The 19,152-nt window shown below is 40.1% G+C and overlaps 1 protein-coding gene across 1 annotated transcript in view; it reads left to right on the top strand.

The window, feature by feature from the left end:
• The window catches only part of MYO9B (myosin IXB), a gene marked incomplete at its 3' end in the record, with an annotated part of 99,197 nt that overhangs the window by 77,042 nt on the left and 3,003 nt on the right, over positions 1–19,152 (top strand). The window contains exons 20-34 of the mRNA XM_018568204.1: positions 452–574; positions 915–995; positions 2,558–2,668; positions 2,755–2,877; positions 2,972–3,121; positions 5,412–5,581; positions 6,485–7,432; positions 9,592–9,655; positions 12,641–12,753; positions 12,875–13,026; positions 13,761–13,945; positions 14,482–14,580; positions 14,862–15,038; positions 17,723–17,764; positions 18,733–18,841. Of these exons, the coding sequence (XP_018423706.1) occupies positions 452–574; positions 915–995; positions 2,558–2,668; positions 2,755–2,877; positions 2,972–3,121; positions 5,412–5,581; positions 6,485–7,432; positions 9,592–9,655; positions 12,641–12,753; positions 12,875–13,026; positions 13,761–13,945; positions 14,482–14,580; positions 14,862–15,038; positions 17,723–17,764; positions 18,733–18,841 (2,647 nt within the window). The remainder of the gene's footprint in view (positions 1–451; positions 575–914; positions 996–2,557; positions 2,669–2,754; positions 2,878–2,971; positions 3,122–5,411; positions 5,582–6,484; positions 7,433–9,591; positions 9,656–12,640; positions 12,754–12,874; positions 13,027–13,760; positions 13,946–14,481; positions 14,581–14,861; positions 15,039–17,722; positions 17,765–18,732; positions 18,842–19,152) is intronic.

Below are 19,152 nucleotides of genomic sequence, written 5' to 3'. Positions count from 1 at the left end.
CTGAGAAGATGATTTTTAAGAACTCTGACTGCCATCACAAATCCAAAAGACAAGGGGTCTATTTCTTCTTATTTTACGATTTATGAGTGGGATTGTGCAAAAAAAAACCAAACTCCTTGTTTTTTCTTTTTAATTGTGATGGAGGTGAGACAGATAACAGTCTGTTTTTTTGAATGGTTGAGGGCTTTTTATTTTGTTTTTTTAAAACCCCCCCCACCACAGCCTGAGTAGTTATACTTCCTCTTTGGTGGTTTATAAAATCATAGCCAGCTTTAGAATTAAATTGAAAGGTCCTTGTTTAATGTTAAATTGCAAAATGTTTTGTGCTGCAATACATTATATTATGTATATTATAGCTATAGTGGAGTATATATAGTAATCTGTAGCTTAAGTATCTAAAATATTGTGATTCTCAAGCTGCCCTGTCCATTAATTTACACTGTATATGCAGAACCTGCTTGATTCACAATCTCTGAAATTAATCATGAGCATGACTCTTCATGACCGAACTACCAAGTCCCTCCTTCACTTGCACAAGAAAAAGAAACCACCCAGTATAAGTGCACAATTTCAGGTATGTCCTGATAAACAATGTATTGTCTTCTTTTCATGATGTTTTATTATTTTCCTCGTTATTTTTAAGTATATAATGAAAAATATAAACCTTGAAGATAATTTTAAAAAGCCCGCAGGTTCTCACAATTTTACATTTTTATGTAAAGTTCTGCTTTAAAATGTAATATGTATTAGGTTTATAGTTATAATAATTTTTGTCATTAACATTTAAGAAAAAAGCTTACTTTGTGCAAGCCCATGTATAATGAGTTGAAACATTTTTTCTTGGCTTTAAAAGGCTTTACACACAATATATCACGGTGAGTGTAATTTTTTTTACAAATATATCTGTCTTGTAGGCATCGCTAAACAAGCTTTTAGAAACACTAGGAAAAGCTGAACCTTTCTTCATCAGATGCATTCGCTCAAATTCTGAAAAGGTATGTACCTGGTGATGGATAGATATACATTGTGTGTATGTATATACAATTATATATAGAGGGAGAGACTTTGGGGGTGATTTACTAACCTAAACACACACACAAGGACCAGGTCCGTGTGCATTTTACACAGGAAAACGTATTTATCAACCAAACACGAGCAACGTGTCGCATTTTCACGCCGTTATGGCGCGTTTTTATGTATTTACGTACGTGCGCGCCATGTAGCATGCGCCACAGGCTACACGCCGCTCTAATAGCGGCATGCAAGTCTCTAAAAGCATATTTCCACTAATGCCATATATGGAAAAGTTATGCACATGATGCATATATAATGCTGCTTCACAGTTTAGACAAAAATGGTTAGCTCATGCATTTACATCCCTGCATTCATCAACGCAAGCAACACAACGTAGAGCTAATTTACACAACATCACCTTGCAATTCATGAAGGGCTTTGCACAACACACCTGCTGGGTGTGTACACACTACAAAGGTGTCTAGACTCCACCAATAGATCATGCTGGGAGGGAACACACTACAGAGGTGTATACTTGTTCGTGGCGTGTTTATAAGGTTAGTAAATCAACCCCCTTGTGTGTGTGTGTGTGTGTGTATATATATATATATATATATATCTATATCTCACACACACACACACTTGGCCTGTATTTTGCGTAATTTAACCCTCCAAATTAAAGTGGCACTCAACTCAAACTCAAATCTTAAAAAAGGAATCTAGAACCCTAACTAATCACCAAAATGTAGCTTGTTTGTGTATCTCTAGGCTGTAGATGCTTAAATCATCTCTGAATTCCTGATGACCCTGCCCTGCCTTCTGGAGGGTGGCTACTTTTGTTCTCCTCGTCCCTGTGTGCATTGCAATGTAGCCACCGCTCCAAGCTAGAAATTTGTATTGAGATTGTAGTTCATCACGAGAGCGAGCTTGGAGTGGTGTCTACTTAACAACACACACAGGGACCATGGGGAACAAAAGTAGCCACCCTCCAGAAGTAAGGACAGTGTCAGCACCAATTCAGAGATGATTTGAGGATCTACAGCTGAGTGATACACAAATAAGATACATTTTTGTTAATAGTTAAGGTACTTACATGCATTTTTAGGATTTAACTCCTGAGTTTAGTGTCACTTTAAATTCAGGTGTTTCCAGTGAAGGTTATTGCTAATGCTTCAGCAAGACATTTTAGACAATTGTGTGCTCTCAATCTTGTGACAAATGTTTGAGAACGTTTTTGTCCCAGCATGAATGTGCCACTGGGTACAAAGCCAGGTCAATGAAGACATGTTTTGATGAGCTTGGTGTGGAGGAACTCTAGTGGCCTGCACAGAGCCCTGACTTCAGCCCTATTGAACACCTTTGGGATAATCTTTTGCCTGAAGGACATGGGATTTCTCTGTAGCCCCTGATAACCACTGTATGTGATGATGTTTTGGTCTTATTATTGTGAACTGGCTCTGAGCAATCTATTCACAAACTATCAGCATTTTAAAATCATGAAAGATTTCAAGCATTATTCATCTCACTTTTGAAATTTAATTAGATGGAAATGACCTTTGATGAAGCTCTGGTACTTCAGCAGCTTCGATACACAGGAATGCTTGAAACTGTGCGGATTCGGAGATCTGGATATAGTGCCAAATACCCCTACCAGGTAAATGAGAGATCCTATTGCTTACTTACTACTGATTGTGTTCTCAATTGCGGATAAAATTGTGTGTGGCTTTCTTTATTTACTAGGAATTCAAAGGCCAGTTTCAGGTGCTTTTACCCAAGTCATCTACAGATCTGAAAGCTGACATCACATCTCTGCTAAATAGACTGTGCTTAGACCCACATAATTACCAACTGGGAAAAACAAAGGTTGGAAAATATAATATCATAGCTTTCCTTTAAGTCAAATGGCTCAAATTATTTGGTGCTCATTGCATTAATTTATTTCCTCGTTGAATTTCAGGTGTTTATGAAGGAGCCAGAACGGCAAAAGCTGCAGGACACCCTTCACCAGGCTGTTATTAAGAAGATTATCCTGCTGCAAAGTCTTTTTCGCATGGTTGTTGACAGGAGGAACTTTCTGAGAATGAAATCTGCAGCTGTCATTATACAGGTAACATTCATGTGGACTCTCAAGCACAACTTTAAATCAGATACATTTATTCCAGGTGCATCAAAACAAAAGGTGTGCAATACAGTTCTTCTTTGGAAAGCAGCCACAGCCAGAGTAGAAAAGCCTGTCCTCTGCCATCATGCTTCTGAGAAAGACCCTTGTTCTCTGTATGGATGCAGTGTGACATTACATTCCTGCATAAACAGTGTAACATTTTTTTCTTCAGCTCTGCTATGTATAAGATGAACCTATTTTTGCTAGTACCTTTTTTCTTACTCTTTAACATCTTTTCTACAATCAAAACTCTTCTCTCCGCTGCTGCAAAAGCTGGTCTCTCCAATTGCCGCTATACAAAGCAGACGTACAAAGCCTGGGTTTGGGCACATCACATCCAGACTCCGCTGGACATTACAGGGATAGCCTGGAAGTTATTTTCAGGCACTGGGTTCTACATAGGGTGTTTTTCAGACACCGGTTTCATAAAAAGCGTCACAGATCGGTTTCCAGGTCCAGAGCTGCTGATATTCAGCCGGTCATACTTTAGTGCTTCCCTGTCTCTGAAACCTCACACTGGGAGCTACCTCAAGTATATAGGTCACTGGGCTGTTGTTTCCACCAGTGTCGTTACCAGTCTTGAATGCTTTAGAGCCCCTTAAGACCACAAATACTTTTATCTGTGCTCCCACTGTTGTTGAGGACTAGGACTTCCTTCTTCCTAGAGGTAGTTTCTACCGTTCACCTCAACCAGGACATTCTTCTGTCCTCCTGGTAAGAGAAAAGCTTGCCTACCAATATAAGGGCTGCCCTAATCAATTCTTTAAGATATGGACTTGATGGTTGGAATCCCCCTCCTTTGCACCAGTTCACTATGTGCTGAAAAGATAATTGAGGTAATCACTGGTAGGAAGATGCTGGATGTGGACCTCCTGGCCCCCTGATTCAACAATAAACTAGACAGGCTTGTCTCAAAGTATAGGGATCCTATAGCAGAAGCAGTGGAAACTCAGGTGTCTCTGTGATATTGGCACACCCTATGCCATTCCTTCACTGAAACTTCCTCCTTTACTCCAGCGGATTCAGATGGAGGATATTCCGGTGATCCTCATTACTCCAGATTAGCCAAGGCTGCAGTGGGCCGACTTAAGACTCTTGACGGGAGTTTTGTGTGCTCTTCCAGGTCATCCAGAGCTTATGTCTCAAGAAACAATTTACTTTCCAGCTTCACGGTTGCTGACTTGAACGGCATGGCTATTGAAGCAAACATTCTAAAAGGTGGGCATCTCAATCGGTGATTCCTGCGGTGTTTGAAGCTAGAAAGTCTACAGCCTTTGGCTCTCAGCTATATCAAGGGTCAGGTTTCTGCACTCCCGGTCTGGTTTCCATTACCGTTAACCACTCATTCACTGATTTAAAACCTTTGTATAGTAAGTCTCCCATGTAGCTCCCTCTGTTTATTCCCCTGTGACTTAATGGTATCTAAATTGGGTTCTCTCTTTAAAAAAAAAACCACTTTAAATCCAATACAGACATTCTCGCTCTACACTCACCCACCAGGTAGTGTTCCTTGTAGCCATCACCTCTGCAAGGTGAGCGTCTGAACTAACGACCTTATCTGCTCTGGTTTTGCATAGGGACAAAGTGGTGTTGGGGCCTAGGACTTTCTTCTTGCCCAGAGGTATTTTCTGCTTTTTACCTTACAGTAAATACAAAAAATGTTGTGTGTAAGGTCCTTCAGGTGGCTGCTTGAGCTTCAGGCAGTCCCTGTTGTGTTTTTTTTGGGGGGGGGGGTTTCTGTGTTGCCCACCTACCCCCAGCTGGACTTATTTTGGATATCCTCAGGCTAAAATACTTCCTTTGTCCCTCAGTAGATGAGAAGGAAAGAAGGGTTTTTGTCCCCACAGTAAATCCTTTTCTTGAAGTCCACTGAGGGACACAGATCCAGCTGCTTTGTATTTATAATTATGTTTTCTTTTCTAATAAACTGAGGCATGTTGGTAGTAGGAGGGGTTATGCAAGGCTGGCCCACAGTTTGTTTTTTTTCTTGATTGCCAGTGCCCAATCCTTCTGTAGGTGGCAGTATAACCCAAAAGCGAAATACTTCCTGTGTTCCTCGGTAGACTCCAAGAAAATGATTTTATGGTGAGTAAAAAAAAAAAAATCTTTATTTTTTTTGTTTTGCAAATGCATAGCTTTGATTTAACTTCTGTGTTGGTGCTGTGAAGTGTTTTGCATTTGTGTTTACATAAAGAACTGATACACCACTAATATATGGGTTTCACTCTTTTAACAGGCTTGCTGGAGATCGTATCATGTGCGATGTGGGTTGCAGGCTAGGAAGAATGCAGCAGTGTGTATCCAGGCTGCTTGGAAGAGTTATGTACAGAGAAAGATCTATGTTAAGCAGATCTGGTTGATCCAGATATTGCAGGCATATTGCAGAGGATTCCTGCAGAGACAAAGGTAAAAGAGGGAGTACAGTGAATGCTTTCTTTTTAATGTTATCTAGCACAAAACACATCAATTATATGCATGGCCTCTTTTTAACACTTTTTTTTTCATCTCACCTTCGATTGATTTATTTATTTTTTTTGACATCAGATTTATCTTTTTAGATGTATTACTAAGGTTTTCTTCAGTTTCTCAATCAAGTTCTGTATAGCTATGTAATCTTACCGTAGATTTGAATGTCAAAGATACTGCACCTGGGAATTTTATAGGTGTTAAATTAGAAAAAAAAATTTTTAGCTTGTGTAATTTTAAATCGTGCAAACTGCCAATATTTTATAACTTAAATGATGACTTTTCTAAATAAGCACTTCTTCCTTCATTTCATATATGACCATACCTGTAGTTTGTATGAAGCAACAATCAATACATCTTAACTAGCTCCAAACGTAGTTAAGATTTAGTGATGGTAGTAGCACTGGTTTCATTTGGTTAAAGAACCCTTCTATTCATCGAATCATGTGTACATGCTTATTTAAAGACTTTTTTCTCCAATTATATTTTTAATTTTTATTGTAAAAGACCATTTTCCTAATTACCTGGCGTTAGGAAGCTTACAATTTAATGTCCTTACCACAGCCATTCAAACACTTACAAACTAGGGCCAGTTTGTGTGGAAGGTAATTAACAAATCTGTATGTTTTTTGTATTGTATAAGGGCACACACTCCACTTCTAGGAATTTAATCCAGGCTCCCGGGCTAAAAGATATGATTGCTAACTACGTAGAATATGTTAAGATGGTAATATTGAATCTATCCACCAAAAGAGTAGACCATGGAAAAGTTTTGTGATGGTGCTGTGTGAAAAATCCTATGCTGGGCATGCTAACATGGTAATCAAAACCTTTTCTTTCTAGAGTCAGAGTCTTGCTGGAGGAAAAATGGAAAGCAGAGGAAGAGAAGCGGAAGCAGGACGCTATTGAAAAGGAGAGGCAAGCTCTGTTAGAAAATACTCAAAGAGAAGAACAAATAAAATTGGAGGAGGAGGCCAAAAGGCAGGCTAAGATGAGGCAAATAGGTGCCTCCAAAATAGAGCCTGTAAAACCCAGTAAATCTGAAGATTATACAAATGAAAAAAAGATGGACAAAGAGCCAGTGAGGAAAGAAGGAAGCAATTTCAAAACAACTGAAGAGGAGGAGAGGATACTAAAAGAGAATGAGCGTAATAGGACAGTTAAAGAAGATAATTTAGGTGAAGACGGCATTTCTCATGCACAACAACAAACGGGTGTTAAGGACAATGCCCCTGCATCAAATGAAGATCCTTGGCTACCAATGAGCCCCAAAACTGAAAAACCTTCAGAGAAAACTTCTGCCAGGACTGAAAGAGAGAATAGAAGGCAGAGATGTCTGATGCATGACATGCTGCAAAATAAACATATATCCACCTCGCTGGTTGAGGGTGAAAAGGGGGAAGATGGTGCTAAAGAACAACTTCAGAACGAGCTTACTGTGGTACCTCAAGAGGAAAAGTCAGACAAAGAGAAAGAAGTAGCTAAAGTAAAAATGACTTATATGGGGAATCCTGATGTAGGGAAACCTGTAAGGCCCTCAGATCTCCAGTTAAATATTCAACAGGCTTCACAAAAGCAGTCTTTAGAGGAGAACACGCAAAACACACCGCAGGATGCAGATGTTCCCAGCATTGGCATAATACAGAGGTACAGTGATCACGAGAAGCTACGAAACAAAGCCGAAAAGTGGAAAGAAAAAAGGCAAACTGAAGCTAACCTGACTGAGCCTGCAAGCATGCCTGATGGAGATGAAGTGTGCATTCGACAGGACAGCAAAGAAATGCCACCAAGGTTTGGATTTCTTCTTAAAACTATATTTAAAAAAAGCATTCACTGGGGGGACACAATAGGCACCTGTGTTTTTATAACCTGTCTTCACAATATTGAACAGTTAAACATTCTCTTGTTGGCTATACCAGTGTTTCCCAAGGTCTGTTGGCACCTCCTTGCTTTAGAGGCTGTGCAGCTGGGCTCAGGATTTATGTATAGGGCCACTTAATGCAATTATTAACTCTCCCTGGTGTTGTCTTGTCATTGACGATCACTAATATAGCATGTACATTTTAATCATCAGCCTGAACGTCCGCCTCTGTGTCATTCTGTTGATGTTATTGTCCTTACTGGATACTGACTCTCTTAGAGAGCATACTGTTGGGTTAGAGTTAAAGGGATTCAAACAACACTCAGGGAGCCATTATGACTCTGCAGTGACATTCATTATAGTGAAGTCAAATTGTAGCAGTGTAGGAAGTTCAGGCAAATGCCAGGGGTTGTTAAACAGTGTATACAAAAGTGCATCTGGTTGATTCAGGTGTGCATTACTGTGCCACAGTTGTTTTGCAATTGAATCATCTGACTATCATCTCAGGAATATGCAGGGGTTTTTTTTCCAAGATTAAAGTTTCCATTTTACAATTTACATAACATTTCATAACAGCACCAACAAAAGAAAGGCGGTAAACAGAAAAATAAAGGGAAAGGCAACTGAAGCCGACACAAGTCACAATATATATTCAGTGTACAAAGTTAAAGTAAGGTGCATATATTCTGCTACCATATGCAGACATACAATAAAGGAGCATTGTTCTATCACAGTTTATGCAGCTTTAGTGTGCTATAATATACTTGTATAGGAGCGATGATTATTGCACAATGTTGCTGAGCCAAGAGCTGTTAGCAGATCTCAACAGATGTTGCTTAATGTCAGGACAGGGAAACAGTATTCTGCATAAGTTATTTTTTAACCTAATTGCTGCTGATCTTCTCCAAAATAAGCCGATCTGGGTATGTCGTCTTTCTCGCATGTCCATTGGCAAGGTGCATTAGGGTTCCAGTCGCAATTAATTGCACCACATTGCCCCAAAACATGTAAAGTGATAGTGTAAATGAGGCATTAAAAGTTCACAACACGGGCAATGCGTTTTTCTATGATTAGAGATTTTGGCAGGCTGCCACCCCCCTAGTATAAACAACTAGCAGGTATTTTTTAGGCTACATTCAGAAACTTTATACTTCCCAGATAACATTCTCCTGCATTTACATGCATGTTCATGCATTTAAGTGCATTCAAAGTATCTCATCTGCCCCTGGAAGCGCAGTCTTCTATTTTCTATAAACACATCTAAACATTTAAAATCATTACATGCATTTATATGTATTTTATAAATGTCCTATAATCCCATGCATTGGAATATATGTCAGTGCCCATGTAAGCTGTTGAAAACCAAATGAAATCCGACTTCAGAGTCTTTGTTGTGATCTTTGAGGATATTTCAGAATTAATAACTTCACATTATTTGCAGCTAGAGAGGTCAGGGATGGTTTGTTTTAAAGCTCAATCACTGCTTGTTAAGATTATTTAACTATGTTCATAGTCTGGGCACAGGTGCACTTTAATGACTAACACAGCTTAAAAGGGAAGTTTATTTCCTTCTACCCCCCCATATCTTGTGCAGTATGTTGATCTCAGATAGCATACTTTACTTGCCGATTTAGCAACACCAGCATTGTTCTGCTCTTATCCACTGATCCCCGCCCCACCGCACACCAGGTCCCATGCTGCCATTTTGAGAGAAATTTGCCGCATGTGCAGATACACTGGGTATCTCTGCCAGGTCCCATAGACTGCTGCAGTGTACCCATGTGCAAATTCAACGCATGCACAGACATGTTGCGGGTCTCTGTTGGGGACCTGCAAAAAAGCAAGATCTCAAAAACTGTGACGTACATATTCCAGGAGGTAGTGGTGGGTGTCTGTCATCCTCACCTAGGTGAAGATTAGGTAAATGAAAATGTATATGCAATCAAAAAAGTCTTGCAATTTTTGTGGAGGTGGGAGCAGGCAGGTTAGTTTAGTTAATTATAGAAATGGGTGAAGGTGCTTTAATGCCGCACTTTTAAGTTGTTACAGTTCTAAATCTTGGCATATGTTTATTTTTTTCTTTTAATAGGGGAAAGGCAATTGTTGGAACAATACAAGCTTCAAAGGATACACAGTCTCCCAGTATTCCTCAGGTCAGTCATTGTCTAAATGCCTGCTGCCCAAACTGGGCTCTCTGCACACAGTAATTTGTGTTTTTATTTCTTGGGTGCTTACCTCAAACCAGTAAAGGAAAAATATTCTTGAGACTGGAGTCCGGTTTTTAAAGAAGATCTCCAGGAATTTTTTTTATTAACGATTTCTGTGCAAAGGCCTAAAAAGTTAGACTCACCCGAAGCTCTGAGCTGGCTTGTTCTGAGATGGGTCCTTTCAACATCTCTCCCCCTCCTATGCAGCGGTCTAAGGTCCTGTAAATCATCATGTCTATACACTGTGTATAGATGTGAGGAAGCTGAAGAAGATTCCAATGCTGCAGGGAGGAGGAGACGGGCTGGAGGGAGCACTGTGACAGCTGGCTGGCTCAGAGCTTCGGGGCGATTTTATAATTTTGTTGTTTTAGCACCTAGACACAGACGAGCAATTAACCCTTGCAGTGCAGGGGTAGCCCCACTGCAAAGGTTAATAAACAAAAATTCCTGGCATTCTTCCGCTTTTAAACCATTAAATTAAAAGTTTTGTAATTTCAATAAGGCATAGCAATTTGTTGAACATTATTGCAAGTTTGTCCCCGCAGCATAAATTCCACATAATCTTTAGATTTTATATTATGGATACCTGTATTTTTAAGGGAGTAAAAAGGATTTTGTCCAACATTTTGACATCTAAGTAAATGAACAATATGGATCTGTAATTAGACTAGTCGGTGTGTCATCTGTAGCTGGTTTGGTGAGCATGTTAATCATTGCCAACTATTAAGAACACAGACCAATTTTAGGCTTTAAAAAATCAACTTCTATAGTAGGACGCAGCAGAGTTGTCCAGACCTGGTGGTTAGTTAAGTTTGTGTTAACTTTGATGGCAGCTTGTACTTGCTAGCAATGTCATTTCTGTATGGTGCAGGGATCGAAGGTCTTCAGAGACCTGAGGAACAGCAATGGTGAAAAACTGGGCTTTCGCCTTTTTTTATGATGAATTGTTGAGAAGATTAAAGACAGGTGTTTTTGAAAAATGTGGGTGATCTTTAAGGGGGGGGGGCTCCATGTTAATTGGCGTGCATCGGTATTAGGTCAGATAAGCTTATGTTACAGGGGTAGGGCGTTCAAGTTTGGGGACAAACATGGTGTCGGATGTATTGCCTCTAAGGTAAAAATGGAGTGTAGTGCAATGAAGATGTTTATATGCAAAGTTAGTGAAGCAGAGGTTTCGGTCACAGCAGGCATGCACGAGCTTGGTCATAATCTAAGGGGTGAGGGTAGATTTAAATTGTCCTCAGAGAGTAATGAAAGCTTGTTTGAGATCTAAAAGTTTATTCAGCCTTTCTTCCGCTGGGAAGCTACTTGAATAATACAGCCTTTAATGGTAGCCTTGTGGGGTTCCCACATATGTACTGGAGAGTAGTGACGGTGAATATTTCAGATAGAGCATTGAGAGCAAAACGTATAGATGGGTCCTGTAAACAGAAAAATAAAGGGAAAGGCAACTGAAGCCGACACAAGTCACAATATATATTCAGTGTACAAAGTTAAAGTAAGGTGCATATATTCTGCTACCATATGCAGACATACAATAAAGGAGCATTGTTCTATCACAGTTTATGCAGCTTTAGTGTGCTATAATATACTTGTATAGGAGCGATGATTATTGCACAATGTTGCTGAGCCAAGAGCTGTTAGCAGATCTCAACAGATGTTGCTTAATGTCAGGACAGGGAAACAGTATTCTGCATAAGTTATTTTTTAACCTAATTGCTGCTGATCTTCTCCAAAATAAGCCGATCTGGGTATGTCGTCTTTCTCGCACGTCCATTGGCAAGGTGCATTAGGGTTCCAGTCGCAATTAGGACTCCACCGCTAGCCTAGAGACTTTGATAATGTGGCTAATAAAACCAGATTCTTGGCATGTTTATCAAACTGGAACAAGTCAACAAAATGGAGGCCAGAGCTCCATATCATGGTTGTCTCAGGAGGGACTCCAAAGGCCAATTAAAGAAAAAAACTGTGTTTGTTTTGGGTAGAGGGTAAAATGGTTAGAACCTTGTCTCCATTTTGGAGATTTCTCCTTCCTTTCTGTTTTATTTCTTGATTGTCAGACAAAATAGAAAGTGAGGGGAAAGCTCCCTAACAGGAACACAGACAACAATAATAACCACAATTTCCTGTGTAAGAAAGTTTTTGAACTTTTATTAGTCTTTTAGTTCTGTCTGTGTCCCCATAAAGGTTGTTCATTAAAGGAGCATAGGAAATACTTATTTCCTAGTGGCCATAATGCAGTATATTCCTAATATTATATTTGACTTGGAAAGAAAATGTCCAAGAACGGTCCCTTTTGCCTCCATTCACAGCGAACGAATGTACGCGGATTTCTTCCATTATGAATAGTTTAGAGACCCTTTCTGAACAATCTGAGCTTGAAGCTTAAAGTGACATTAAAGGCTAAAGCCCCCTCCCCCTTCCCCACAATGCTAAAGTAAGGATTTAACTTAAATGATGTCTCTTAATCCGATCATCTTCTTCTTTAGTGTTGTTTTTAGCTGTCCCTCCAGCGCTGGTCTGGGTCTCCGATCCAGAGCTGACTCCTCTGTCCTCCTCTTCTCTCATGTCCCACGGAGTCTGTGCGGGTGCAAGCTGCTCCATAGACTTGCCTTGCTTGCTTGCTAGCAATAAATATATGCAAAAACATGTGAGGGTTTAATAACTCTTTAAGCTATTGCTTACTAAGAATAGATAGGTAAACTGTCTCCGCCTGTTGATTGGAAACAAATTTACAACAAATATTATTTATTTACCTGATTATTTAAAAAAAAAAAGTGTTAGTCTCAAACATAATAAAGAACTATTGTCTATAAATTGTAAATCCCCACAGTCACCTATTACGTATTCAGTTTTACATAATAGGTTTGCCCTAACCTGCAAGTTTACCTTCATAATATCTGTTCTGACATTGTAATATCTCTTGTGCAGCCACCGCCTATGTCAGTTGACACTGATAAGGAACAAATTAAGCCTATTCTTCAGAAAAAGAAATCCAGTGAAAACAAGGCTCACCCAGACTGCACTGCACATTCCACAGACAAGTGAGTGTTGCCAGAGAGAGATCATATGGTTTTACGGACTAATGACGTATATCACTGCACCTGATTAGATTAGTAACTTTTTATATTAACAGTAAAAGAAAATACCTTTCTTGCCACACAGGCATACTTACAAGAGCCCCCTATACAGGCTTTTGGGAATGAAGCCTGACAAAAAGAACAGTAAAGATGGACCACTCACTCCAGAGTGCACAGAACAGCTATCTTTCCCACACTTGACCCAAGAACCTTCAGCAACAAAACGTTCTGTAGATGGTATGTATTAGGAGTTGCACTGTATAAGCTTACCTTGTTTGCAAAATGAACCCAGTGGTACACATATAATGGCTGACATGCATGCAAAGTCTGCACCATGCATGCTTACCTGTACTACATGTGCATGTATATATACCTCCAGTCATGTAAAAAATTAAGTAGACTCCGTGAAAATTGTTGACTTTTTCAACATATATGAGACAAAAATTAGATTTTTATAGAAACAAACTCATAGGCAACCACAACTCACTTAGGGTCTTCGATGTTTCTACTGATCTTGGTATGATGGCACACATGTCAGTAGCAAACCAAACACCAGGCCGTAGATCTCTAACGTTGAAATAAGACAGGTTCCACCTGTGTACCCTCTAAGGAGGTTCTAATCTGTATGCATATTTGCAGTCACATTTGCACTGAAATGCAGATAAATACATTATTTCACAAACTGCTACCTCCTTTTCCCTGTGATCCCTGTAGTGAGTGAAGGTGGGGCAGACAGCAGAGCTTCATTATCTCCAGCAAGCATGTTGTGGTAAACAGGTGAATTTTCAGGGGCCCTCTCTGCAAATGTGACAGATCAAAACATTGTGGCATTCAACATACGGTTACTTCCTGTAGGTTGGACACACCATCTCTGGACCATAGTTATAGATATGTTTTAAAGTTTTAGTATTTTTTGAACTCTGTGTCTAGTAAGTAGAATATTACTATTTAATGACATTCCTGTATTAAAGGTTCAGCTGTCACAGGGCAATCTGGTCGTCCATCTCCAACAGAGCCACAGAGTAAAATTCGAAGGAATCGATCAATTAAAATTGGTAAAGCTGCCACTGTGTCTGAAACATGGAATGCATCCTTGTGCCGAGAGATCACCAACTCTACTGAACTGAAACACCTTGATGACTTCTTGTTTGCTAAGGTAATGTACTCGTACAAATGAATCTATGGTTACTGATAGATCAAACTTGCACGTGTGTACATTCCTAAAACACATTTCTCTGCAACACTGTATGCGGCAACAGGCTTTAAAATTGTTTTGTGCAGTGCTCTCTGCTAAACATTCTGTTGATCCTGCCAATAAATACAGCAGGGGGTGTATGAAGGGTGGCTGGTTTAGGGGGGATGGTGGGAAAGGGGTGCAGTGTGGATAGAGATCAGCAATACCAGCAGTATTAGTTTACTGCTACTGCCTATTGAGAACTACATTGGATGGCTGGTGGATAGGCTTTGGTTGTGACCAGTCCCCATAACAGAAGACTGCAGATGAAAAGCATTTCTTTTTTGAACCGGCCCAGTGAGAGGGCGGGAGTAGTCCCAGTAGCAATTTTAATGTGTTTTCTAAATTATGGTGATTTTTCTCTGGTAGATCTCATTGAGCTCGTCATTTGAAAAGTAGATCTCCAGATGAAAAATTGTGGGCACCCCTGATCTAATGTATTCTCTTTTTCTTCTCAGCTTAACACCCTACATCAAGATAAAACAGCTATTGAAGGTCTACTCTACAAAGCAATGGAAATGTTCAGAGAAAATCTCAAGTTAATGTACTCTTCTCCAGTAAGTTGTATACCTCCCAAAAGCACTTCAAAGCACAGCCACCACAATTGAATGAACTATCCTAAATTTCGAGTTGTAAAATTGATGATCTTTATAAAGCAGTGAATGTGACATTGACCAAACATTCACTGCAGGTGTATATTCCTGGTGTGGGTTTTTAAATTACAGTGATTGATTCACCTGCAGTAAATGGTGCTAGAGGGCCAGTTACACCAAGGTAGAAACAAATATGGTACCTACCTGTTTAAGCCATTTTATATATGTAACTTGTTTCTTTTCAGAAAGGGCACTTTCATGCTAGCTACAAAGATCTTATGGATAATTTCCAGCTTCTTGTAAACAACCTAAACAAAGAAAGAAACGAGAAGGATGTGAAGCTTGTCCTTAACCTCTTCCAGTCCTTTTTGGATGAGTTTACACGCGGATACTCAAAGAGGGATGACGGCGAACCACACAAGGTTAATATTCTATTCATCTTAATGGGCAACCTGTTATTACGCATACATACTAGAAATAATGAGCTTGTCCTTTCCTGGTTTTGAATAAAATATTTATTGCATATAAAATTTGACCAATAATGCAGCCCAAAATTTTTTTTTTCCAAAATATATTTTTATTGATTTTTATCAGTTCCACAAACTACAATAAACACAAAAAAGACAAGAAACAAAAACAATTCAATCAACCTAATGAAAAAGTAATTCATACAATGACTCCTTCATATCATTACATCCACATATATATTACCATAAATCATGAAAACATCTCACATCTCTATTCCCATTCACCCCCCCCTCCCAAAAAAGATAAACTCACATAATCCTAATTCAGGGAGGTATTTAATATAGGTCTAGTCATTGAGGGTTTTACTTAGCAGATCAGAATCTTACTACTTTCTCCCTACCTTTTTCCCCTTCTTCTTTCTCTTTTCCTCACTTCCTGTGTCCACTATAGATGTCTAAGGATCACTGATGGGCCAAGATAATCCCTCCATGGTCTCCACCTCTCTATAAACAATGTATGTCTGTGGTATAGCTGGGCTGTGAGCTCTTCAAGTTGCATAATGTTATTTAATTCCACTACCAATTCCGAGATCTGAGGGGGGCTAGTTGACTTACAATGTCTTGGTATTACTGTCCTTGCGGCTGCCAGTATCGGACCCAAAAGTCCTTTTTTCAATACTGAAATCGAACCATGGTGTAGTGACAACAGAGTGACCTCAGGGATTTAATGGGCATCTATACCAGATGTATGTAACACACATCACTTCTGCATTCACAGCTCGGAGGGAGGTCAGCAAGGAGCTGATCTCCCGTCCTCTTCCTCCTGACGCCCTCCGAGCCGGTCCCGGGCCGCAGATGGGGCAGCGGATCCCGGGACTCAAGGTGAGGGGTCAGGGGGGAGTGGGGCAAAAAACGAGCACATATAGACGATCGGCGGGCTATGGTGCCGCCGACCGTCTATATGTGAAACACCCGGTAACGGGTGTTTGCATTGGTCGGGTCTTCACTGGCCGTGCGCGCCCGCCAGGGGAAAAAAAATGCCGTCTGGAGACGGCAATCCACCAATGCTGCAGTGCCGTCCGTCCGTTTTTTTACAACGGGCGGACGGCAAGTGGTTAAAGGTTAAAAGGAAAATCTTCTTCCACTCCTCCAATGTGATTACATGTCCCAGTTCTCGTTCCCATGCTTTAGTATAAAACGGAGATGCTGGATACATCTGTGATAGTAATATATTATATAGCTTGGATACCATATGTCTGTCTCCTGCTTTATTTAAACATATATCCTTGAATGGAGATAGGTCTCTAAACACACTATCTTGTGCGCTAAGGGCTGTGAAGAAGTGTTTTAGTTGAAAGTATTCCAGCCATTTACCCTTATTTGGCTGGTTCATGGGAAGTAACTAAGAGTGGACGTAGTCCTTTCTCTGTTATGGCTTGTATTATTGGAGAGTGTCTAGTGGTCTCCCAAATCAAGAATCTTCTACTCTTAAAACCAAAGGGAAAGTCTGGGTTCCCCAACACAGGTGTTAGTGGGCCCACATATGTTGATATCCCACCCCTCCTGACCAGTGCATCCCATATTTTTATTATTGAGGAAATAACCAGAGAACTCTTCCAGCATTTTTTCGGTTAATTGGTGGTATCCAAGGGATAGATGTCAGAGGTACATCCACCTCTGCCTGTTCGTTTGACAGAGTCTTGTTGGTTGCCGCGCTTACATTCAGCTCCCGGCGGCATAATCTTACGATCGTCAGCTGTCTTTTACTTGGTTCTGGCCCGGACATCTGCTGCAGTAACTCCGCTCCCCCACATCACCCCATTCCTAAGACCACCCCAATCATACCACACCATCTCCCGCTGGCCGCTCTGCTGCTTCTGCTTGCTCTGCTTAAGTTTTCCTTCAGGTCCGCTCCTCTACTGACCGACAGTTTCGATTTTTTGAAGTTTTCCATTTCGGTGCACATCTACCCAATTATATACACACATTGATCCCAGCCAGGTCTATGGGAATCCTGCAATGCACTGTGGTGTCACTGCCCCTCATCCAATCAGGGAATGCCTAGTATTTGAGGAAAATACTAGGCGTCCTCTGAATGCACACTATAATCAGTGAGTGACTCTCTCTGGGTCATTATGGGCAAATTTTTTGTTTTGGCATTTCCCCAAAAGAGCTATTTTCGACCCATATATCGGTGCATCCCTATAATTTTTTTTTTTTTTTTTAAAGCCAGAGTTCTACATTAAAAGCATAAGTATACAGCATGGAATGTTGATCTATGAATCCATGAGTAAAAGTCTGGTATAACAAAACCATTCACACCTCTTTATAATCTTCTTTATTGTTTATTTTACCCAATTGATAATATGTAAATGATAGATGTGCATCTTATATCTTCTTAACTAAAATATGTAATTTCCTTTCAATTCCTAGCACTTTATTAATACTTTGGAAGTGTGCGTGCATTGTATTTTAGGAACTTGGGCGGGATATTATCCTAAAATATGAACTCAGGAGAAAGATGATTACTGTATTTTTAACATAACAATGACATTGCAAATGGTAAAGAACATTACGCAAGGAGGCTTTTTTTAAATCCTGTCTCAGTTGCTATTAATTGAGTATGTTTGTTTGTTCAGCAGAGAAAATCTCAGAAGAAGAAAAGGAAACAGGATCAAAATGTAAGCTACCTTCTGTTTGAATACAAACTTTCTAATAGTAATTTAAAGAACTCCAGTCAGAATAAAACTTAACCCTTGCTGTGGGGCTACCCCCGCACTACAAGGGTTAAGTGCTCGTTATCATCTAGGGTCTAAAATAACAAAGATATACTTACCTGAAACTCTGTCTCGTCTGGCTGGCAGTGGAATGTCCATCCAGTGTTGTCCAATGCCTGGAGTCCTTCTTTAAGGGCATATTCACGTTTAATATTTTACAAGCTGTTCATTCATTGTTTATTTGCCAAAGATGAGCAGCAGGTTCCTGAGTTCCTGAGAATGGAGGAGTGTGTCAAACTATCAGACTTTTTGTCATGGAGGGATAACTAGTATTATTGTGTTATCTATAATTCTTACTGTGTCACAAATTTCGCACTTTCTGTTTTAAAGGGTTTCTAAACTCTGTTTTTTTTTCCTATATCTACTGCTAGCAAGCAGTAGATATAGGCAAAAATTTTTTTTTTAAAAACACTTTAACAGCAGTTTAAACTAACCCTGTCTTCGCCGCACGCTCCTGTCCGAGAATCCGAAACTGCTCTGGCGGCCGCAAAGCATCTTGGGGCGGGCGCATGTGCAGTTCGGATTTTCGCTGGGACGGGAGGAGAGACGTAAGGTAAGTATATGGACGCGTGCACCCACATGCCGACGCCGCGGGATCGGAAGTGCCTGCAAGGACAGAGGAGTCAGCGCTGGATCGGAGAGCCGCCGCACCGCTGGAGGGACAGATGAAAACATCAGGAAAGAAGAAGATGATCGGATTAAGAGACATCATTTAAGGTAAGTGCTGACATTTACATTGGGGGGAGGGAAAACATTTTTTGCCTTTTTAATGTCACTTTAAGTTGAAACATCAGTATCAAAGTCTTTAAAAGAAAGATACATGCATTGCATTTCAGGCATCCATATAACTCTTTTGCACTCTTTATTTGCAGGTTGAATCCCATGGACATGTATTTATGAGCTCCCAAGTAAGCATTGGGCAGTCCTGTGAACATTGCAGTTCCAATATCTGGCCTATGGAGAAGGCTTATCTTTGCAGTGGTAAGTAGAAAATACTGTTCGTATACTACATTTCTAAAGGTGTGTTTTTTGTTATTTTGAAGATATGGGTAAAGTTAGTCTTTAAGAAGATATAAATATAATTTGAAATGCATTGGTTTAAAGGTCTTGGGCTTACCATGAAATGTAAAGGAGAACTCTGGGCAGAATAAAACTTAACCGGTGCAGTGGGGCTTCCCCTCACTGCAAGAGTTAATTGGCCATTTTTGGGTCTAGGGTCTAAAATAACCTCGGTCCCGCCTGGCTGCTATACTGGCCCGTGCAGCTTCTCTCCGCTCCAGCGGTCTAATGAC

The sequence above is a fragment of the Nanorana parkeri genome, unplaced genomic scaffold (assembly GCF_000935625.1).
Source record: "Nanorana parkeri isolate BGI_ZX_2015 unplaced genomic scaffold, ASM93562v1 scaffold1154, whole genome shotgun sequence".
Taxonomy (NCBI): Eukaryota; Metazoa; Chordata; class Amphibia; order Anura; family Dicroglossidae; genus Nanorana; species Nanorana parkeri.
The sequence above is the reverse complement of the archived record's forward strand: the minus strand, read 5'-3'. Positions and strand labels throughout refer to the sequence as shown.